The sequence below is a fragment of the Podarcis erhardii genome, assembly GCF_964252035.2.
Source record: "Podarcis erhardii genome assembly, chromosome: 1".
NCBI lineage: Eukaryota > Metazoa > Chordata > Lepidosauria > Squamata > Lacertidae > Podarcis > Podarcis erhardii.
Window position 1 is genome coordinate 76,357,888 of NC_138497.1, and position 24,331 is coordinate 76,382,218.

General features: G+C 44.5%; 1 protein-coding gene across 4 annotated transcripts in view; it reads left to right on the forward strand.

Moving 5' to 3' along the window:
- DUSP8 (dual specificity phosphatase 8) overlaps nucleotides 1–22,707 on the forward strand; it is an 80,211-nt gene extending 57,504 nt beyond the window's left edge. For all 4 annotated transcript variants that reach the window (XM_081840821.1, XM_081840823.1, XM_081840822.1 and 1 more), the window contains 4 exons: nucleotides 8,854–9,020; nucleotides 10,583–10,742; nucleotides 11,707–11,830; nucleotides 12,666–22,707. In XM_081840821.1, coding sequence (XP_081696947.1) covers nucleotides 8,854–9,020; nucleotides 10,583–10,742; nucleotides 11,707–11,830; nucleotides 12,666–13,779 — 1,565 coding nt within the window. In that variant the 3' untranslated portion in view covers nucleotides 13,780–22,707. The remainder of the gene's footprint in view (nucleotides 1–8,853; nucleotides 9,021–10,582; nucleotides 10,743–11,706; nucleotides 11,831–12,665) is intronic.
- The last annotated feature ends 1,624 nt before the right edge of the window (nucleotides 22,708–24,331 follow it).

The window sequence follows — 24,331 nt, forward strand, 5'->3', positions numbered from 1 at the left end:
GGTTGCACATCGGCGCATAATGATGTTAAACTAACCTGCTGCTTTGTTCCTGTGTGAAAACAGATAGGGGGAAAAAAAGATGAATTGTGAATAATCAGTGGAGTTATCTTGGATGCTGTGATTGCTGGCCATTATTCCTGTATTTTCAAGGGATATTTCTAATGTGTAGGCTCAATGCTTGTTCCTGGTTTCATAGACCAGGGATCCAGATATGCTTTATGCAAACAAGCTCAATATATTTTAATTGTTATCGCAGCCAAATAATAATGTATGCTTGTTCAATACATTAATTCAAAGTGAGTATCTTTATTTAAATCACTGATTTAAGACTGTCTTTTTATTGGTGATGTAATTCATATTTCTAACAGCCTTAATTTAAATCAATCCACCTTGGGGGGAGGGGGAAAGGACATTTAAACATGGAATCCAATTGTAAAAGAGTAAAGAACAGAGGGCAGGAGAAAGAAATGTTTAAGATTAAGGAAGCAAATATTTAGAAAACTAAGATTCAATCTCAAAAAAGGGAAGGGGGAGCAAGAAAAGAAAATATAACAAGAGGAGCATGAGTGAGATATGTTGAAGGAACAAGAGAAAATTAAAGTAACACATTTGTCAAAGTAGGAGCAGTTAGCAGCTGTTGCATGGCAGATAGATTCCACCAAAATAGGAGACAACATCATTAGGAGAAAGGCAAGTTGGCATGGCAGGGTTAGGAGATGAATAAAGAGAAATAATATTTGACAAAAGGTGGCAAGGATTAGATGATGAGCAAAAAATTTGGGGTGTGGGGGGAGAAGCAGAAAGAAAAATAAGTATTTTGTGACCAAATATTCAAACATGACCACTGGAAACCAAGAGAAATGAAGAGCTGTTGCCAAAGGAGATCAGTGGACAGGTTAGAAGAAAAGTGAAGGAAAAGAATGAGCTGTAAATGAACTGACTGCTCTGCAAGGGAACACAGAAGAATAGGTGGGGAAAGAAATCAAGGGCAGAAGAATAGATTAGGAAGAAGAAGAAAAAGAATCCAACTCAATACAAAACTAAGCAAGGGAGTAGTTGAATTTAGAAGTAGAAATCACAGAGGTAATTAAATTGTAGTTAGGAAGAGGAAGACAGAATTGCAAAGACAGCACTGCAAAGTAATAACTAAATCTAGAGCAATCTTGGGGAACTAGGGGATTTCCATGGAACTGTAGGGAAGCCAGTATGTGCCAATATTTACAAAGGCGGACAATCTTTGGTGTAGAGGAATAATAGATTGGCTTCCGCATGATCAAAAAGATGCTAAGTGCTTAAAACATAAATAGCCACCAGGCACCACATTATGGTGGAAACTAGTTCTTTTCCAGCAAATAGACTTTTTGATACTTTGATGATGGTGATGATATTTCTTTCACATTTCTGGTTTTCATACTATGGTTATTACAGAAGAGAAGGCTTTCTTAGTGATCAGGCACTAACCTGGGGCTTGCAAGTCTAGCTTTATTGACTTCAGTCTCATGGATGGAAAAGACGGCATCTGCCTGAACTCTGGGGACTTTCTTCAGAGTTTTCCCAGGCAGCTGCTACCAGCTGGGCTCACTAGGCTGAGAAAGTGATAAACCACGAATGAGTTAGTTGGGTGTTGTGTCTGGAGAAAACCTTTTCCGTGTGTTCTTTGGGAGTGCAGCCATTAGCTGCTGTGCCACAGATTTCCTGTGTGGCCTTGGAAAAACCTGCTCTGTGTAACATGTGAGATAAAAGTAACATTTCCACCTCACTCTAATGCTGTGAACAGTGATATGCTCAGGACTGCAGGTGTTCTTCCCCTGCCCACCCCCTAATATTCTTAAGAGGGTCTCTTCTCCAGTCTTCAGAGAGTAGCTGGAAGTGGCGAGGCAGAAAAAGGTCCTCCTTTCCTTCCACACTGCAGTTTTAATCTGAAAACTTAGGCGCAGTACTACACCCAGAGCTCAGAAACCACTCACGCTATTGAAATTCCCTGTCGCAAAATGCACCTAGAACAATGGGAGTTTCTAACATTGCACTTGACCCTATGCAAATTGCCATAACAAACCTTCTTTATGTAGCTTGAGAGACAAAGTGCAAAATTTCCAACTGTACCTGTGGTCCAGCAAATTCCCAACAAATCATTTGCAATGAGCATGGGGTAGAGCAGTGTTTCCCAACCTTGGGCCTCCAGCTGTTTTTGAACTACAATTCCCATCATCCCTGACCACTGGTCTTGCTAGCTAGGGATGATGGGAGTTGTAGTCCAAAAACAGCTGGAGGCCCAAGGTTGGGAAACACTGGGGTAGAGTACAGACTGGGAGAAATGATGTTGGTTGCACAAAGAATGACTGGGTGAATCCAGCCTCTCTAATGGCCTAAACAAGACAAGGATTAAGAAAGCTGTCTTCTGTGACATTTAAAAGCATGCTCTTATTTCTCTTGGATGGTGTGAGGTAGGATTATTTAATGTCTCCAAGATGCTTTAAGATGCTTAAATAGAAAGGTTGATTCATGAGTAGCTTGACTGCTAAAACGGAGCCTGCATGTGGAGTAGTCCTAACCCTTTTCTGCTGACACCCAGGTGGTGCCCCTGTGATGTCCTAATCACTTGTAACCTTTCTATCATATGTTTTAAAAGAGTGAGAGAGGCAGGAGCCAAGTGTTCTCTCCATATTAGATTCCATATCTGCTCTCAGGTTATAGGACACTTTTACTGGAGTTTTGGGTGCTCTGCGGATGCCCTAAAAAAAAAAAAGCTCAACAACTTTGATTTACCCCCGAAAGCTCCAAGAGTCACTGCTTGCATTACCAGAGTTTGGACTAGATAATCCTTGTGGTCCCTTCCATCTCTATAGTTATATCATTCTGTGCTTGGTAATCTTGTCTAAACCCTCCAGGAAATCTACAGCTCTGGCCAGCCTCAGGATTTTTGACCAGATCTCCTATTGGAGAGAGCACTTATAAGTAATCTGAGAACTCTTTCCGCCCACGCTGTCCCGCATACAGATGCACTCCCTCTCTTAATTCCACTCATGCCAAGATAATACCACTCCTAGGCCATATAGCTTGACAAATAAAAGAACCACAACTGTACAAGGCCAGGACTTTTGTTATTCCCTGACCCTCCACTTGCTTGATCTGATGCTAGAAGGGCAACTAGCATGTGTTAATAGCAAAGCCAACCCAATCATCAGTCATGTCTGGAATCCTGCTTGTGGCCTTTGCATTTTTTGCATTAAGCTATGTTGACTTCTTAAGATTAAAAGAGGTTTTAAGGCCACTATTGTGGCTGAGAGGTCTGTTCCCCCCCCCCATTCCTTTGAAGGATTGCTTAAACCCCCGTTTAGATTAAGGAAATTAACTATTTAATTGGATATTTAACCCCCACCCCTGTTCCAGTGGGACTCAGGCAGACTTAATGTTTCTTTATTCTATCCAATAAATTAGCTTATACAGCCTTTGCAAGATCATGCTCATAATGAGGCCTGTATCTCTGAAACAAAAGCTTGTTGGGATAGGAGGACGTGTGCCAAGAGTAATATCAGATGCTGGGCCCTCCTTCCCTCAATGAATCCCCACTGGCATTCTTAATAGACCCTGCATGCTTGCTTGCATTTTCCTGAACAAAACTAGCAGTGAATCTGCTGACAGTTAAATTCCCTCCGCCTGTATTTTCTAGTAAGGCTGTTAGAGATAAGAGCAGCCTGGGTCTGAGCAGATTTCTCAGAGCCCCAATCCCTCCCAGCTGAAAATGGGCATAATAGCAAGTAAATGAATGGCATGTTTCTCCATCTGCAAAGATTTTAAAACCTCAAGGGGGACGTTTTTGCTGAAATGAATGGGAGCTGTGCAAGAGCTTAGCAGTGCCCAGTGGACTGAGCCCTAAGACAGAGCTACTGCTCCAACATGGCAAGAAGAAGAAGAAGAGTTTGGATTTGATATCCCGCCTTTCACTCCCTTTAAGGAGTCTCAAAGCGGCTAACATTCTTCTTTCCCTTCCTCCCCCACAACAAACACTCTGTGAGGTGAGTGGGGCTGAGAGACTTCAGAGAAGTGTGACTGGCCCAAGGTCACCCAGCAGCTGCATGTGGAGGAGCGGAGACGCGAACCCGGTTCCCCAGATTACAAGACTACCGTTCTTAACCACTACACCACACTGGCTCTCAGGTATTACTGAGAGGGTATTACTTAAATTAGGAAGTGGTAGGGCACAACCCTGCACTACATGACCTCCTTCCTATGACACCCTACAGCATAGTGACAACTGGCAACCGCATCACTCTGCAATATAGATTACAACAGGGCAAGAAGTGATGCAGTGATGCATAGCACATGTATGACCAATTCACACCACAGTACAGATTATTTAGCACATGCCCAGTGTAAAATCAACCCATAGCTTTGTGCTCCAGGACATGCAACCTTGTTTCTTTGTCTCTTGCATCTATTGGGAGACAAAAAAAGCAAGCAAAAAACAACAAACCCCCTCCCTGCCTGACACGCTGAGTGCTGGCTATTCTTAGCTTTTCTTCTGAGTATTCAGAAAAACACATTAGGGAAGGAGGAAATTATAGCTCAATAGCATGCATAAGGGTGCCAGGCTCAGTTTCTGACATCTTCAGTTAAAAGATCATGAGCACAATAGATCTGATGGCAGCAGACCTGTATGCTTAAATGTGGCTCTACCCCCAACCACATGGAAGAAGGAAGAGGTTGTTTTTTAGGGACAAATACATGGCAGCCCGGTGTTCACAGCTTACCTGTCCACAGTTTCTGTGATGGTTCTCTCCTTCTTTCCTTCTCAGCTAAACTCCAGTAGCAGGAGTGTGCTCAACTGAGAAAAGTGCTTGAAGAGTAAGGACCACAGGGACATAAGCTGCAAGCAAGGGGAGGATTCTGCACTCATTTTGCTGTTAAAAACAGACCGTTCACTCCCTCTTTCTGCAGTTCTGTCTTGAGGGGGTTGAGTGGAGAGATCTATATCTAAATGCACAGATCTGCCACTGCCAGAGCTAGTTTGAACCTTAGCCTTAGAGAGCCTCTACCAGCAGTGGCGTAGCGTGGGTTGTCAGCACCCGGGGCAAGGCAAGTAATTTGCGCCCCCTAACCCGTGGATTTGCGCCCCCTAACCCTAACCCGCAGATGTTGCGCCCGGTGTGGCCGGCCCCCCCTGCACCCCCCACGCTACGCCACTGTCTACCAGTCAGAATACACAATTCTGTCCTCTAGATGGACCAGTTGACTCAACTCGGCATAACACTGCTTTATCCATTTGCAGCAATACAACAAGCTGTGTAGAGGATGACTTCTTTTGTCTAGTCTTTCCAGATGCCCAGGTCTTGACTCCTGGATTATCTGCCAACACCCCTCATTCCACGAAAAAATAGAGAATTACATATGCTTATATACACACTTCCCAACCCCGTAATTTATGCTTCATGGTGAAATTGATGCAATTGTGGTGCGGGGCGGGGGGGGGGGGGTGAGGGAGGCAGCTAGGAGTAACCAGAGCTCATGTGCACCTGTGCTAATCTTGTTTCGTTCATTCTGATTTAATATCCCAGTTGAGGGGTGATGTCATGCCACAAAGAGCCACAGAGGAAGTGGTGTTGCAAAGTGCATTTAACTCCTCACATCCTGAATGGACAAGACTTGGTGATTTAAAAAAAAAAAATTCTAGTATTTATCTGGCAGCAGAAATACTGTTGTTCACAAATATTATTAGTGTTTAGGGATTGGGGGTTTTTTTGTTTAGTTAGTTGCCAGATTCTGCAGGGAAAGCAAAAAATATACCCTGAGAAGCATTAGATCAGAAGGCTGTCTCAAGGAAGATGCTTGTGTGAACTGTATGGTCAGACTTTACCTTCTGATAAGAGTATCCAGGAACAGTATTTTATGTAAAAGGTGGCTTTTCATTTGTGCCTGGCGCGAGGTGGAAAACACAAGTCCTTTGTCAAACAATTTTTTGTCAAACTGTATTATAAATTGGTGCTTAAGCAAATATTTCCTCCTACTGAACCTTTGTAGCTTTTCCCAATTTAGTTGTGTCAATCCAATATAAGATGTGCAATTTGGAAAGTAAGCTTCACAGAATCTCGCTACTAAACATCAGTGTTTCAGAAGAAGCCATTATCACCAATATGTCCTTGCTGCTCAGTTTTGGGAAGCTGATCAGAACAAGAACAAGCCTGAAGCTCTAAGCTAGAACAAGATCTGTTTGATTCAGGTGCTGCTTGCTATGCCATGTTCTGCAACGTCTGGGGGGGGGGGGGATCACTGTGATCTGTTCAGAAATGAGATCCTGCCATCTATCTCAGCCGCCCACCCAGTATATGGGCTCGCTTTCCTAATTAGTATTGTACACGGGGCCGCTTTATCGGCCATCCACTTGGGCATGAAATAGAAAAGAGCTCTGTGTGCATGCGTGGGAGCCACAAAGAGAGAGGCAGACTACTGAAACGCAGCATGACTTTGACGTAGGTCTGTTTCAAGTACAAAGGCCTGCAGCTATGTATGCTGTGATTCAGCTGGAGATTACGGATGACGGACCAGGGGAACAGGGATCTACCACTAACAGACCGGCGCAGTCGAAGGATCCTAGGAGTGATTTCCTAAGCCACTGATTTTCAGATTGTTCCAGAGGGAACACTAGGGTGAGGATCCTCAATGAGAAGATCACTCAGGGCTTTCCTGAAAGGCTGCTTTTACCCAATGTCACAATTCTTCCCTCTGAATATGCGGTTTTCAGCAAAGTCTTGGATGTGTTTGAGGCTGATAGTCTTCAATCTTAATAGATCCAGGTCCTATCTTTAAATGAAATGTACATTGGGGGCACGTCCCGCTTCTTAATTATTATTTTTTAACATATATTTGTGTGGTGGCAGTGCCGTTGGTGCAACCCAACTTAGTATCCTAGGTCACATTCTGATTTCACTCAGGGTAGCAGGGAGACCCGACACATCCAGCCACTGCCCTGAAGAAACTGAGGGTGTGCTCTAGAAAATGCCCTAAATTTGTCTACAGCACACTGGGTTATCCCGGCAGCCATAGCAAGGCTTCCTTGGCAGAGAGGTCAACACAGAAAATGTACCAAAAGGTAGGCAATTTGAAGAAACACTGCTCTGGGCAACGCTTTCCCCGCAGTCACTTCTAAACCTACAACACCACTGGCAACTGCCGTTTCTCAGATGACAAGCGTTGCTCACATGTGGCTGCTAAAGATCCCGGGGGGGTATTTATAAAAGAGGAGTAAAATTAGCCCATAGCATCCTGGCCAAATTCCAGTGCAGGTAATTTATTTCCTGCCTTCCTAGAATTACATGCACACACATTCTCTTTCTCTCTCTCTCTCTCTTTCTCTCTCTCTCTCTCTCTCTCTCTCCACCCCCACCCCCTGCAGATTCAATTTATTTTATTTAGCATGGTGTGTTTATCTGCTGCTCTCCCGTCACTAAGATACTTGGTTGCTTTGTAATCATTTAAAAATCTGCAGGCTGGAATCAGCCTATGCTGCTTGCTCATGCAGCTGGGAGGCGACAGCCTCCTAAAACGTTAAAGGGTAATGTGAAAAATAGTTTATCCTGTTGGTGAGTTACTGGGGATTGACAGTAGACAGGACATGTGAATCGGCTGGTGCCCCCGCCCCCCCCCCAAAAAAAACACCAGTACTGAAAGATATGCACAGTAATCGGAAGAGAAATGGTGAATGGTAAATCCACCCTCTGTTTACTATTATAGTAAAGGCTGAAGGAATGAAGCGATTAATGGATATGATAAATGAGCTGATTCATTAAACTCAGATTTAAAATGTGGGGTTTTTATTGGAGCGTGCAGCACACTCGATTTGGTGCTCAGTGCTGATGACAGCGCTGTTGAAAGCATTGCATGTCTCAGGATTTCAGCAGGGCGTTTATTTCCCAAAGGGAAAACAATGCAATGTTGTTGGTTAGTCCGCAGAATTGTTCGCCTTCATTTCAATATCCACAAAACAGCACACTTCTTTGAGTATGTTAATATTTATTTCAGTCAGTTGATTAGCTAACCTAGTAATAGGTGGAGAGCCCTAGCCCTTTGCAGAGAGACCACACACAATGCTTCATGCACCAAGGGTTGGGGGCAGACGGCAGGACTGCAACAAAGGAGTGAGCCAAGTGTGACAAGGGAGGCGGGTTTAAAAGCCATTAAAAGCAGGGGTGGGAATGCTGATGATGGACTCCAGTACCATCAGCCCCAGCCAGTGTGGCCAGTGGTCAGGAATGATGGGAGTTGTAGTGCAACACTACCTGGAGGGATCACAGGTTCTCTAGCCTTTCATTAGATGCCAGGGAAACGCCTGTCTTTGTAATAGGTAACTGAGCAGGGAAGTTTATAGATTCTAGGGACTAATCATAAAAAGATGAATTTTACACACCCAGACAATCTGTGTCAGCAGAGGTCCAGTGTTATCCCCAAGAGTGTTGCTTTATTTTTATTTTTGCTAATGAATAGAATTGTTGCCTTTCCCGTCCTCTAGAGGACAGAAGGGGACATGGCACCAGAAGCCCATCATCTGTAACCAAGGCAAACGGCGAAGGAGCTTGCTTTTATATGCATCTAGTATCTAATGCTCTTGTGGGAGCTTAGGGTCTTAATATGTAACATTATGCATTTATATTATGTGAGAATAAAATATAAGGTTTCCCTTCAGTGTGGAAGAATGGGGTTTAATTGTCCTCTTTACCACAGGGTCATTATTTGACTTTGGGACTTTGCTTCCAGTTCTCTGATTCAGTTCCCTATCTGCAGAATTTTCATAAAAATCAGTTTGTGGGAAAATGGGGATAGTTGCTGAATAACATTATTCCCTCCATTCTCTTTCTCCAGGGGGCTTTGCCACCTTCTCATCTTGCTTCCCAGGACTCTGCGAAGGGAAACCTACTGCTATCCTGCCAATGAGCATCTCCCAGCCATGCATGCCAGTGGCCAATGTTGGCCCAACTCGCATCTTGCCTCATCTCTACCTAGGCTCCCAGAAAGATGTCTTAAATAAGGTACATCATGTAAAGAAGAAGAAGTGAAGGGAGGGAGGGAGGGAGGGAGGGAGGGAGGGAGGGAGGGAGGTGTAGCTTGCGTTAAAGAAACCCTTCCCCTTAAGACTTGGGAGAGCAGGTGGGTCACCTGTGTGGGAAACTATATCATGGGTAGGCAAACTAACATCTGGGGGCTGGATCCAGCCCAATCGCTTTCTCAATCCGGCCCGCAGATGGTCTTTTTACATGAGTAGAATGTGTGCTTTTATTTAAAACGCATCTCTGGGTTATTTGTGGGGCATAAGAATTCATTCATTTTTGTTCCAAAATATAGTCTGGCCCCCCCACAAGGTCTGAGGGACAGTGGACCAGCCCCCCACTGAAAAAGTTTGCTGACCCCTGCTGTATATTGTCTGATCAGGACAGGGGTAGGCCATTTTTGAATTGTGCAGCAAAACAGAGCTATAGACGTGAGCTCCCTTTTGAAGTGCTAAGGACATTAGCAGCAGGAGCATCAAAACTGCAACGTTGACCCTGAGAGATCTTTATGACAGGGGAGCCAGCTGTTTCTTGCCAGAGCCCAGTGCCAGCCAAGCTAAAGAATAACACTGACCTCAACTCTTCCATGTCCAGCCTCAGAGCCAGAGGATGAGGTATTAAGCTTGGCATTCAACAGTGACTGATGGTGAGGTGAGGGCAAGGGAGAGTGTAGGGAACGGCAGCCCACATCTGCAAGCAAAGAACCCTTTGAGCAGGCCCCCAAATGGACAAAGATCTGCTTTGGGAGTTGGAGAGGGAAGGGAACAGGCAGCATCCTCTCAAAGGACACCAGAATGCTTGGGCTATGATATCACATCGGGGAAGAGAATTTCATTGAAAGAAAAAATAATACAAGTTAGAAGAAGAAAGAAACCGCAGTTGTTGTGAACATACCAGTGGGCACAAATCCTGGGCAGGAGGGAGCCAGTTGGGCATTCCTGCCTTGGGGGGAGGGTTAGGTAGAAGCGCCAGAACTAGAAACACTGAGAGGGGAAGGGGGAACATTTTACACAGGGAGTAGAAGGGAATGGGGGAGAAAAATGCCAGGAATGTGAGCTCGGGAGCTAGGCTGGCTCCTAGGGACCGAGGTGAGAGTTATTACACAGAGACTATTTGGAAAATGGAGCCACAGAACTCTGGGGGGGGGGGCGGGCATAGCATTGGGCATCAGTAGCTGAAAACAGGAGGAATGGAATATGAGTGGGAACCCCAAAGAACTTAGCTCTGGATATTTTCTGTAAAACTCTGCTTTTAGAAGTGAGTCTTGGCTTCCCTACAGAAGTCCTGCTTTTTTTCATTTTGGCAGCAGCCAGTGGTTTTTACTGAATCTTCATTGACCTCAGGCAACAGTGCCCAGCTGGCGGCCCAAACAGCCCCCTCTGTGATAGCACAGCCATACATTGCAGGCTGGGCAGCCTAGTAGCCAATGGAGGAGAAAGAAGAGGAGGCAATGACATCCTCAGGGCCTCTGGAAGAATGGGTGAAAACATCCTACACTGGACTGCCAAACATCCATTGCTTCTCTCTTTCTCTCTCTCTCTCAGGACCTGATGACCCAGAATGGGATAAGCTATGTCCTCAACGCCAGCAACTCTTGTCCCAAGCCAGATTTCATATGTGACAGTCACTTCATGCGCATTCCAGTCAATGACAATTACTGTGAGAAGCTTCTGCCCTGGCTGGACAAGTCCATTGAATTCATTGGTAAGACTGCGGACCAGCCACATTTGGGGCAGTTCATTAGTTCTTCTGGGCTGTAACCTTGGTTGCTGCAATAGTGGCTGCGTGGTTCATTTTCCCCCATGCACATGCACGGACTTCTGGTTTTTGTTTTTTGTTTAACTCTGATGTGTTCAAAACACTCAGTCTGCCCTTGGGAGGCACACTTTCTCCCTTTGTACAAAACAACCATCCTGTCCCCAGACAGCAAAGCTACCAAGACCATTGTAAACCCATAGCATCACCTGAGGTATAGCTAACACCACTTGGGAGAACAGTTGCTGCTACAGAAAGAAATGTCTCTTGCTCTATCAAGGTGCTTTTCTTTATTAACAACAACTATGCTCTTTCTGGTTCCAAAGATGATTGATTAAATGAGACTGGGAGTTCAAATAGTAATTTTCTTCCTAGCAAATAGAGAGGGTGGGGAATTTTTTTTAAAAAAAGTCTCTTTAAAGCATATACTAGTGAATGGTTTGTTTTTTAAAAAAGAATAATAATCCGGTGCTTTATTAGCAACCCATTGCAGGCCAGGAAGTCCCTCCACTATTTCTCATCAGATAAAACAGCAACATTATTGACAAGCCAAGAAGCCAAATAAACAACTCATGGTTTCTAGCTTCCACTTCTTGGTTGCACATATTTGACTTACTTAAACCATTTAGATTTGTGTTTTTCCTCTATATTTACTCTTCCAATTTTGTTTAAAAGCATCTTCCTTCAGAGTCATTTCCAGAGAGGTAGCTGTGTTAGCATGCAGCAGGAAAAACAACCAAGACACTTGTGGTGCCTTGTTCAAGCTTTTGTGAAGGGGCTTCTGGTCCACAAAAGCTTATGCTGCCATAAATCTTTGAGCCTTTGAGGCACTGCAAGTCTCTTTGTTGTTCAGAACAACGTCGATAGTAGAGTCCCAGAATATCGACCTGAAGGCTGTTTTCTCCTGCTGCAGACAAGGCCAAGGTGTCCAGCTGCCAGGTGATCGTTCACTGCCTGGCAGGGATCTCCCGATCGGCCACCATTGCCATTGCATACATCATGAAGACCATGGGGATGTCTTCAGATGATGCCTACAGGTAAGTTGCTTTCTGAAAGAGAGGGCACTAATGTTTTTCTTTGCATTTGACTTTGGGGTGTGGTTTTTTTGTTTAAAGTGGTGCCGTTTATCATGAAGCATACTTTCCATGTGTCTCATTCAAGGGTACTGGCTAATAAGCATGAAAGAACATAGTGCCATATACATTATAGGGTTGATTCCAATCATAGTCCTACCAGGTGTAAACCCATGGAAATCAATGGACGTGACTATCTCAGGTCCATTAACTTCAGTAGGTCTAGTCTGATAATACCTTAGTTAGATACCTCCCATAATCTACCTGTGCTGTGTTTTCAGTTACTCATTTGCCAGTTTCTTCAGTGTAAGCTTACCAGGCTGGTTTGCATGACTGTCAGGCTTGTAGTTGCCACTTGAATCTCATCTGCAGGTTGGCTCCCAGCCTGTTGCCAGCTGGTCCCCATGCATGTGCCAGCAGGCTCACAGCAGACGTAAGTGTTTAGCTGTTAGTGGCAACATGCAAAAAAAGAAGGAAAAGAAAGAAAAGAAACACCTTGGTGTGACATGTGGCAGTGGCAGAATGGGGACAAGGAGCCAACATCCACAGACAGATCCCATGGCTACTGCCGTGAGTCTTAAGGTTGTCCGAAATGACCATTGCATGAACAAGGAGCAATCTTTAAAGCATCACATTGCACCCCTACTCCTTGATGTCCCAGGATGTGGGGGGGGGGACAGATCCAGCCGATTTCCAGTGCTGCATTGAATCATACAATTCTTGCAGCATCCCGCGCCCAAATCCTTAGAAGTAAGAAAGGGCCCAGTAACAACTGCAGCTGTCTCGTTTGCCCCAACAGGTTTGTAAAAGACCGGCGTCCCTCCATCTCACCCAACTTCAACTTCCTGGGTCAGCTCCTAGAGTATGAGAGAAGCCTGAAGCGGCTCAAGGCTCTGAAGGCCCAAGGGGAGAAGGGCGAAGGAGAATCCCAGCAAGACCAGCCAGAAGCCCCTGAAGGCTGCAGGCACCAGATTCTGTCTACCTCAGAAAAGGCTGAGGAGCTATTCAGAAGCACAACCTCGGAGACCTCCTCACTTGACTCCGAGAAGCCAGCGGGAGTCTCCAAGGTTGTCTCGCCTACAGCACTGCAACAAGGGCTCCGTGGCCTCCACTTGTCTTCGGAGCGCATCCAAGACACCAACCGGCTGAAGCGTTCCTTCTCCCTGGACATCAAGTCAGCCTACACCCCTAGCCGGAGGCAGCAGGACCCTCCAGGTCCAACAGAGGCAGGAGAAACCCCCAAGCTGTGCAAGCTGGACAGCCCATCAGGTCCCAACGGCACATGCCAGTTCTCCCCTGTCCCAGACAGCCCGGACTGGCCCAGCGGGCCCGACTTCCTCCTCGAGGCCAAAGTACGGCAGAGACGGAAGCACAGGCACCAAGCCGGCTCCCCTGCCCACGGGCTGAGCCTTAACTTCAGTGGGGTGTGCGCCATGCACAAGAGCGCCAGCGTGGAGGACAGCCTCAAGCAGACGCTTCGGGCGGGCCTCCCCGGTGTGGGGCAGCAGCCGACCGCCACCCCGGCCCCCACCGGCACTTGGGGGGTGCACTTGGAGTCCCCCAGCACCCCTTCCTCTGAGAACCCCTGGTACTTCAGCACAGACTCGGCGGCGGGCAGCAAAGGCAGCGGGAGCGGGACTCTGTTTGCCGGCGCCGCCACCTACTCCTCCTTCAGCTGCAGCACAATCCAGGCGAGCTGCGAGATCAGGCTGAGGGACAAGCAGCGGGGCGAGCCGCGGGACGTGCGGCACAGCTGGCACGAGGACACCGCGGCCGAGAAGCAGTTCAAGCGCAGGAGCTGCCAGATGGAGTTCGAGGAGACCCTGTCGGAGAGCAGGTCTCGGGAAGACCTGGGCAAAATCAGCAAACAGTCTAGCTTTTCGGGCAGCATGGAAATCATTGAGGTGTCCTGACACTCACCTTGTGAGATCTGAGAGCAAGTTGCGTGTGCATCAGTGGGTGGGTGGGGAGGGGGGAGGCTGGCGAGATATTTAACTAGGGAGAGGGAAGGGGGAGGGGAGGGTATTATTTATATGCCTGTGTGCGTTTCCAAAGGGCACACATGCTGAAGCAAAGGCAAAGCTAAACGAATCCAAAGTCAGGAAACATAACGGTGCATGCTTGGTGCCCTCCCTTTTATGTTCCTACCTCCACCACCAAGGCAAAACCACACCGCATTCCCTTTTTTGGCTGGTGGAGGGTGTATTAACTCTTTAAAGCCTGGATTCCTTCCTTTCGCATGTAGTGCTCTCTCTGCCTGCCCGCCCCCCCCAAAAAAGGCAGGGGGAAGGGGAGAGCTGAGGTGTAACTTCAAAGGTGGGGTGAAAGAGAAACAGGGGAGATATTAACATTGTAAAGACTTCCACTGATGTAAAAGCTTTTTTTTTTTCATTGAAAGAAGATTATTGTTGTTTGATCTGCAGGTTTGCAGTGGGGGAAGTCTAAAGGGAAGCAGGTTCTTTTCTTGTGAGAGTACATTAGCAACTGTTGATATTACCCACCCGCTCCCATTACAGGAGGAGAGCTTCCCTCCTGTTCCATCAGGGTGGGACATTATCTGTGGGTGGCTCCTTCCCAGATTGGGCTGCAGAAACCTGGAGGGGCTAAATTTCAATAGCTTCCCTAGGTGTGTGTCCCCCTTCCCATACTGAGCATGCTCCTCTTGTGTTTCTCTGGCTAGAATTCTTAAATGCTGCACTGCGGCAGCCCTATACATATATAAATATATATTATATATAATATAAGAGAGAGAGAGAAACACAAAGAAAAAAGTTTAAATGGTTTTACTACAGTTTTTATTGAGACAAATAATATTTCAACTTTTCTTTTTAATTTATTTGAAGCTGTTCATTCTGGCAATGATTTTCAGACAATGTAGGGGCGGTACTTATCAGCTCTATTTTTACTGTGTATGGTATTTAAATCTGAAACACGAGTTTCAAAGCAATATCCTAGGCCTGCGGCTCCTTCTGTAACTCACGTCAGTGACGCAGACACCCCAAAAAGTGGGATGAGAAATCTGTGTGTGTGTGAGAGTGTGTGTGTGTGTGTGTGTGTGTGAGAGAGAGAGAGAGAGAGAGAGAGAGAGAATGCATGTGCGTGCACTTTTATTTAAAAAGAAAAGTGAGAAAATGTTCAACACAAACTGAGCCAGGAATCCTTCTTAATGCTTCTTTACTTCCTACACCTGTCGCATCTGCAATCAAAGCCATAAAACCTTTCTCTTCCTGGGTCTGGGTGGAGTATCACGGGGTTCCTTTATAAGAGAAGGAGAGTCCTGTTCTAAAGTCAGGAAGGGGCATCAAGAGAGCTTGATGAGTATTGGGTTTTCTTTTTAATTTTCTCTCTAGAGGAAATGTATTGGACCTGAGGGTTAAATTCCCAGAGGATGAGTCCCTTTCCAGCAGCCCAGGATATCTCCCAGATGAATGATGGTGACAAATAGGCCATTCCCTGCCCTTCCGAAGGGGGGTGGATTATGGTGAATGGCCATTCAGATGCTGCTCTTTTCAAATAGTGTTCAACCCAGTCTCCATCAGGTTTTGTGGAAGTGGTTAGGGAGATACTTGATGCCTAAAACCTTGGCAAAGGATGGCTTTAGCCAGCTGAATGCATTCTGTTATTGTGGTACTAGAGGGGGGGGAAATCATTGAAGGTTCTTAGGGATCCATCCCACTGTAAGGAAGTGTCCACTTACTGCTGCAAGCAGGAATTTCTTCCCAGCTTCAGTTCTCCATCATAAATTTGTGCCTACTCTGAAGTACATGTTCACTTTCTATCAGGGAGCTGCTGCCATACAGAGACTTCATAACGAATGCAAATCAGCCAATGAGAAAACAGTCCAAAGACAAATATAAAGACCAGTAAAAGACCAAACTGAACAGCCTTTTGAGAAAGGAAGTTCTAGGAAAGATAGAAAGTATTTCAGCTGTAGTGCAAAGGACCCACTGATCCATTCCCAGCTCTCCCACATTCAGCAGTCATCTTCCAACTGATGTGTTCACAAGGAGATTAGCTTGGCTATAGAACCTATTTGTCTTATCATTGAGAAATAGTGTTCATTGGCTGTGATATTACCCACAAAAGAAACCTAGTCCTGAGATCCCCACTGGCATACTTCATGGGGGAATGGTTGGCTGTAAGAAATCCTCCTGCACAGGATTAATTTTCCTTTTTTCGGAGATGGGGAAGAAAGATTCTCCTGACACTTTTCTAAAGATATACACCAAAAGACAGAGAAGAGGACAGGGTTAACCCAAGGTATTTTGACCCTTGAAATGGATAATCCATATCTTCCCACCTCATCCCAATGGTAAAAAGTATAAGAATAAAGTACACCACTTAAGTCACTCTTTAATGGCAGAAATCTGCTGCCTGAAGTGGCTGCTTCTTTCCGTTTCATATTGGGGCTGGCCCTGGATGAGGATGAGCTGGAGCCTGTTCCCCCTAGTTGAACTAAGGCAGCCTTGCCCACCCTAGGGTTCCCAGGTCTTGTTGGGATGATGAGAGATGTAATCCAACAACACCTGGGGTCAGGGGAAGGCTGAACCTAAGGGCAGGTTGAAACATGATGGTCTTTTTTTGTGTAGTTGCTAGGAAGGTTGCTGTGCAGTGAAGGCTCTCTACAGAGGTGGTAACATTTGTAAATCACCAACTGTGCAGATGGGCCCAGTCGCATGGAGAGTCGAACCCCAGCGAATCACGTTCATGGTTGCAATCTGTCCATGTGATTAGACTGATCTATGTGGTATGTAGCTGTGAAATATTACCATTCTTGCACGACGCTGCTGCACAAAGTATTTTTTGGAGGCCACATTGTTCACATTGGTCTCTTGTTCTGCTCCAAGTGATGGCCTCAGCAGTATGGTCGCTCCAACCCACAAGGCAAAGGTCTAGGTTCCAGCAGGTACTAAGCTGGCAAGGCAAGGTCTAGGTTCTGGCAAGGTGAGTGCTCCCTGGACAGCAGGCTGGAGACTCAGAGCAGAGCTCAGATGTTGTCTCGGCACTATTCAGCCTCATGCTGAACCTTATGTAGGAGCTGCAGCTCTGTGTAACCAACTCTACTTTGGGTGAGAGGATTCTCATTTAAAGGGGCCCATCCTGCTTTGACAGGCAATGGATCCAATGGAGTTAGGGAGACTCTAGTTGCATGAGGGCTTCTAGAGTCCTTCAGGTCAGAGGAGGGCACTGTGACCATCTTGGGCCAAAAAGGTGCTGCAACAACGGGCTTCTGCTGCGCCAGTGTTTCTGGTTAGTATGGACATTTGCAGCTGACCAAGGGTCGATCCCTCTCACATTCTGAATATTTGGCCTCATCTCCTAAAGTTTGGGAGTCTGACCCTGGGGGCTTGAGCAGGAGAATGAGTTAGCAAATCAGTAGAGTGTTGATAATTCAGCTAATAGGGCAAAGGTTCCCAGTCAAAAACACAAAAGTGGGAGGGAAGAACATTTTCGCTCTTTGGCCACACTGGTCTTCTTCCCTTTTGAGGAGTAGCAACACATTCCCCCAACAGCTCCTGGCAGAGGCACTGCAATGCTGCTTCCTTCTTTTGGAACACAGGCCTAGAGCCATCTCTCTTAAAGCCGAAAGCACATTTTTCTCTTTGTGTAACTGATTTTGCATTTGCTCCTTTCTTATCACATGCTGGTTTTTTGAGCCAATACCTCAGGGTTGTTTGTGTAGCTTTTAAATGAGAAAAAAAATTATTTGAGATAAAAGCAACTTCATTTCTTTTCCCATTTTCTTTCTTGTTGAAATGTGATTTTTTTACAAAAATAAAAAATCCTACACAAGACAAAAAATAAATAAAAATCTCAGGTTCAGAGCTTACCAACACAAACCACAGGGAGCAGCAATATGATGTTTTTGCATCAGATTGTCTGTTTCCTGACTGTAACAATTGCTGTCTGTACTCTACCAAGACATAAGGTAGAGACCTCATGATACTTATTTTACCAAAATATTTTCATATTAGATGCTGCAAGCTCAGAAGTGATCCGACTGACCTGCATAGTATTTTGAAAGTAGCATGACAGAGTAGTGGGGGCTGGGGGAAGTGGAATAGGATAAACATGGGTTACCTAGGTTGAGAGTTTCTTTTTGATCCCTCGTCACATCTTCAACCATAACTTAATGTATCTGGGTGCTTAATGTATATTGATGCTTTCAGATGCTTTAAGTTCAGAATCCTCATTTCCTTCAGTAGATTGCATCCAAAGGGTGGATTAACCCTTTAGCAGCATGAAACTCCATGTTTTAAACCAGTGTTTCTCAAACCAGTGTTTCTCAAACTTTGGTCCCCAGCTGTTGTTGGACTACAACTCCTATCATCCCTGACCACTGGTCCTGCTAGCTAGGGATGATGGGGACCCAAGTTTGAGAAACACTTAATCCTGTGCCTCTTTTCCTGTGGGACCAACAGGAGAATAGCATTCAGACATGCAGGTGATTAGAACAGATATTGCTGCAGGGCAGAACAGTTCATAATGGAGCACTGCTTTCATAAATGGTATGCAGTAGACATGAAGGATGAAATCTATAAGGCTGTTAAGCAATCCAGTCTTCAGCAGTCACTCCCCAGCATCTCTGCTTTTCACAACTAAATTGCTGTCCTAGGTTGGTTGTTGTTGTTTTTGCAAAAAATCCACAAGGAATTAAAAACAGTCACTTGGAAAGTTCACAGATCATTGGCACTGCAGTGTTCAGCATGTCCCTTGGGAATTTTTACAGGGATGACCTGGAAAATCCTATCTCTTTTCAGTGTCTGCTGCCATCTTTGCCGTGACACAATGTGCTACTTGCACTCTGTGAATACCAAGGGCCCTTGAGATCTGTTCTGTGTTACAAGTGTAGCAGAGTTTGGTGCAGAAAATACCACAAGGACAAATTCGTGACAGCTACTGAACACTTGAAATTTATACAAAAGTGCTGCAGTCCATTCTGTCAGACAAAAACTTTCTCAGTTCACAATCTGATTTCAGCCAGTGCTGCAAAGTCAATCCTTACAGTATATTCTAGCAACTAACAGCATCAGTGGGGAAGGACAAAAATGAATGGTTGCTTGCTCTGAAGAGCTGCCACCTGCTGTCATTTCAGAGCAATCACTCCTCCAGAATTAAAAGGTGGGGAAGAATATGTGGGTATTCAGGCTAGCATTCCCAGCAAGCTGCAAAATTGCCAACAGTTCCCTTCAGCAGGAAAAAAAAAGTGGGCCAATCTGAGTGGCGGGAGGAATTTCTAGGACAATTGGTGGAGATTGAAGTGAAAATCTGGGGATTTTCTCAAATGCAGAGAATATCAAGAAAAGAAGAGCAATTTAAAATAGTGAAAGACACAGTCTTAATCTTCACCCTTCTTATGAAAATCAAATTTGCATTTTCTATTTCCTTTCTAACCGTGTTAGAAGCCATATTTGAGCTATTTTCCATAGCCCTATGTGGAATGTATCCTGCAGGAAATAATCTACCATTGCCTTCTATTGAAAACATCAGAAAAATGCCATTATGCTTGTCTTAGTTGAACTCAAAAGGCATCTTTGCCTTGTCTTTATTGGGATCAGGTTAAGCCCACAGGTGACCTAGAACAGCTTTTCCTGAAAATATTATTAGCTGTTTAACTAAGGGTTGCCATATTTCAAAAAATGAAAATCCAGCCACAAAAGTTGTTGAGCTTCTTTTGCTAAATTTCAAGTTTTTTTAAAGGAAATTGGCCAAAATCTACATGTCCAACATGGGCTGCCATATGGCTGGCCAAATCCCAGCTATGTCTGGAAAATTCTGGATGTATGGCAACCCTAGTTGAACTCGCCAGTTCTTATCAGTCAGGAAATTGCTCCAGGGGACCTCTGACTTCAATTCTAATCTGATGTTCATGCTTCAACTACACAGTAATCTGCCACAGAATTATTGCCAACTCAGTAGCAGAATGCAGGCGAACCAAAGCCCCCATGTGAGAACTCAGAAGTAGGAATCTAGCGCCTGCAAATAGGTTCTGCTCACGGACAATCAGAATTATATGAAAATATTTGATTTGCTGTGAGACAAGTGTCTTCCGGGATGCAAATAAGGTCTTTAAGATTTATTGAAAAGGTAAGGCAAAAAAAAAAAAAAAAATACCCACTATAAAACAACCACCCTCTGGCACAACAACCTGGCCTTGCGTACGATGTCAATGAAATATCCCAGGAACTTTTTAAAAAATTCCTCATAAATCCAAGCTCTAGTGTTTGTGGGACAATGCAGGCTCACTGAGTTCATAATGCAAGTTTGCAGTTTGCTTTCATGGCAGATTCTGGAGAAGTATCATTTTCCTGCCTCTTAACCCTCAAGCTTAAAAAACAAAAAGTGGTGGAGATGTGCTGTTTTGACCTCACTTGAGATGCAAAACACTAAGGCTGGCACCACCCAGGTCTATGGTGAATTTCTGGCTTGCAGCACCTTCTCTTTGCAACAGCAACAAAAATAGGTTGAGTTTCCCTCCCGCTTTGTAAGTCTGTGCTATGTTTCTTTGACCCTCCACCTCTTTTGTCATCTGCGCTCTCTGGTTTTATTTATTTTTCCTTTTCCCTGTGTTTCTTCCTGTAGCCATATGCTCTTGTTCTGTCTCCTCTCCTGGATGCCATCCCTTTAAAAGGAGGTATTTTCTGCCTTCCTCCTGATCCTAATGCTAATGATAATAAGCTATCAATGTTGTAATTGCAATGTATGAATTATAGATTTAAGTATTTATTATTATTATTATTATTATTATTATTATTATTATTATTATGTAATTTTACTTCTATGTATGTTGATCTTTGTTTCTCTGTTGTGAGTATATGCAGAACTTTTCCATCTCCAACTGCCCTTTTGCCTTCCCTGACTCCTTGTAGGTAGTGGCTGGTCAGTACTATGGCACGTCAGGTTGTTAGATGTTATAAGGAGGAACAGATCAGTTTCTTGTGGAGTTTGGAAAGGTGTGGAGTAGCTATCTCTATTCCACGGAAGTTTCTAGGGAGCAACAGAAGAGTTCCAAAATGATTTCAAATTATTAAGTAGTACTTTAAAAGATACAGAATCAACATATTCCACATTTTCTTCATCCTAGAGCAGTGATGGCCAAACTTGGCCCTCCAGCTGTTTTGGGACTACAACTCCCATCATCCCTAGCTAACAGGACCAGTGGTCAGGGATGACGGGAATTGTAGTCCCAAAACAGCTGGTGGGCCAGGTTTGGCCATCACTGTCCTAGAGCTTGTCTGCACTGCAAAAAACGTTTCAGTGCAACGTCTTCCCAAACCCTAAACACCCCCCCCACAAGTAGTCCTAAGAATTATAGTGCAATGACCACATTTCAGTAGTCCAGATTTCTCCCTAGAGATATAAAAAAACAAACAAACCTGCATCTGTGCCCGATGATGAAGCGTTTTGTTTCCAAATCCTATCATAAAAACTCTGAGTTTGATGGCACTGTGCTCTAGAATTTTCAGCCACCTCAAGAACTGGGATTACGTTGGTCCAAACAGACCGGAAGAGATTTAAATGCTTATGATTTCCTTAGAAGTAAGGACATTTCCACACAGGAATCTTAAACGAGTTCTTGCTTCAGTTGCTTTGTTACGCTAACGCAAAATTCTCCCTCTTCCACATTAATAGTGATCAGAGATTCACATCACTAATGAGAAAGTTCAAAGGTGAATTAAGATTAAATTATTACTGAAATTATTGTCCTAGTAAAACTAAAACCACAATATAATTTATACAAAGTTCCAGGTCATGAACAAGTCTCCAAAACACCCCCTGATAAATGGGCTGAGGCCTTTTCCTGTATGAGAAAGAGCTGTCCATGTTCCGTCACAAATTTCTCAATGAATTTAGGATGACAGAAACTATCAGGCACAACCCCTGTGTGTTTAGGTATCATCTGGTGACTCATGTCTCAACATTCCTATATTGCTAAACACATTTTCCTTCCCAGCATTGGAAAGAAATGTCAGTATTACTGAAAACTCCAGTGAACAAAAAGACTTATTTGTCTCCTGTAAAGACACCTCTGTGCCACAGTACTTTCCTAGCCAACCTTGGTAGGAATCAGTTTAAGGTAAGATTATTAAGAATAGCCATCAAACAGACTATATTTGCAATGCAAAAGACACAAAAGGTGGAGGAAGAGAGGTGCAGAATGAGGTCTTTCCATTGCAGTATCTTACATTTATTTATTGTTGCTCAGAATTCTTTTGGAAGGAGTAGAGAAACTGAGTTACCTATATTCTCAGGAGGCATACGTAGAATCCCTTTTTGGTCTCTTGTCTTCAGAGCCATGTTTTTATCCCAGGTCTCCTGTCTTGCAAACATTCACAGACAAAGATTGATTAGGGGCGAGTTGTTGGAACCCCCTAATCCAGGCGCAGAATGGAAGGTCTTAGTCTGTGGGGAAATCCTCATACACAAGAAGTGAATAGGTCTCAAACTGAGCAGTTCAGTATCAAAGGTTGCCCTTGGACGGCTGGGGAATGAGTTTTGAGGTCCCTGTGCTTTCTAGGATTGAATTCCGAGTACTGTCCAGGGTGGGCTACAGGTTGGGTGGGATGGGGTGGGGAATAGACTTCTTGCATCTAGTCTGTGAGTTTGTTCCCTCTCTCATGAGTCATGATAACCAAAATGCATCCCCTTCTGCCTGCTAAAGGAATGCTGACATTGGATGTTGCCTGGCAGGACTAAGTGGTGCACTCTGCCCCGGCTTTGACTTTATTTATTTATTACTGGAGGCTGTAAACAGCAGTGCTTTTTTACCCTCTCTTTCTTTTCCTTTCTTTTGTATTTGGGAACAATGTGTTGTAATAAATTCCTAATAGATGTTTTAACAGCCAGTGTCAGTTTTGTTCTTTAATGATGTGTGTGTGTGTGTGTGTGTGTGTGTGTGTGTGTGTGTGTGTGGAGTGACAAGGGAGGGAGAAAAGGGGGAGGGAGTAATGAGAGCATTCATAGGGGATCACAATAAAGCTGATGGGAGCAATGGTCAGGTCAGCTAAAACAACAGTATTTTACTGTTCCAACCAAGAAAGCCCACATTCTGCCATAGAACCAGTGCCGGGATGCGAATAGGGACAGCCTTCCCCAACCTGATGTCTTCCAGTTATTTTGGATAGCTCCGTTGGTAGAGTATGAGACACTCAGTCTTGGGGTCTTCTGCATTGCAGGGGGTTGGACTAGATGATCCTCGTGGTCCCTTCCAAGTCTACAATTCTGTTATTCTGCATCTCCCATCAGCCCCACCCAGTTGGCAAAGGCTGGAATAGGGATGCTTGAGAAATGCAATCTCTGAAGATTTCTATATGACACTGTTTTAGAAATTCCCAGGGGACCCCATTTAAGAGGTAGACATACAGGAAGACTCAGGAAATCACCTCAAGACACTTTATTTCTGATCTGAAAGGCTCCCAGCAGACACACAAATGAAGGCCAGGACACACATAATGGTCAGGCTGGAAGCCCCTAGCAAAGATTAAGCAATGGTCTTTATAGGGTAGGATAAGTTACGTTTAGGCTTTGTCCAGACTGAGCATGCCCATTCCAGAACCTTCTAACTAGCTCAAATACTGACCAATCATAAAACTTCGCCCCATATATCAGAACCAATTACAGAACATCAACCCACTTAACATAGCACTACACCTAGAATGTTCCCCCCAACTCCACTTCCCATCCAAGTTCACACAAAGTTTACCTCAAAAGAGACTTGTCTTAACAGTAGAAAAAGCCATTTCCCCACCCCACCCCCTTACACAAAACCAGATCGGCACCTCCCAGACTTCTCTGAATTTCGCGACAGTTTGCCACCATTTCAGTGGCAACAACCTGCTGCATAATGGTGGGATGGAAGTTGCCCCGCACGTTGAAGGTTTTGTACCTGCGCAGCTGGGGATGGTTACAAACATGTAGGAAGAAAGCATGATGAATTCTATATTGGTATGGTACACTGAGCTATAGGCAGGTACAAGTTAGGGAACGCATTGAAGCTTAGAAGAGGCAATAGGTTCTTAGAACTATCCAGATAAATATTTAAAGTGCTATATTTAAAAAGAAACCCATGTCCACAAACAAAAACAGGTAAGATTGAAAACAAAAGAATACAAATGCACAATGGCTTAAATGCTAACTAGAGATAACTGGTGAATAAGGAGGCATGGACCAATTATTTATTTATTAGCTATAAATATTTATGCCCCACCTTTCCGTGAATCATGCCCAAGGCAGCCAAAAGCAGCAGTAGATACAAAAAATCAATAAAACAATTATGGTTGTATCAGGACGGGATGATGGAGTTAACCAGAAGGCATTACCCACTTTTAAGTGTGTGAGAGATCCACATAAAAACACCCAGACAGAAGTTCCCTTAATTCGAATAAATTTAAAGGAGCTGACACAAAATTACAGTGAAAAAATAGTTTTGAGACCTGACATTCGCCATATATTTGGTACCAATAT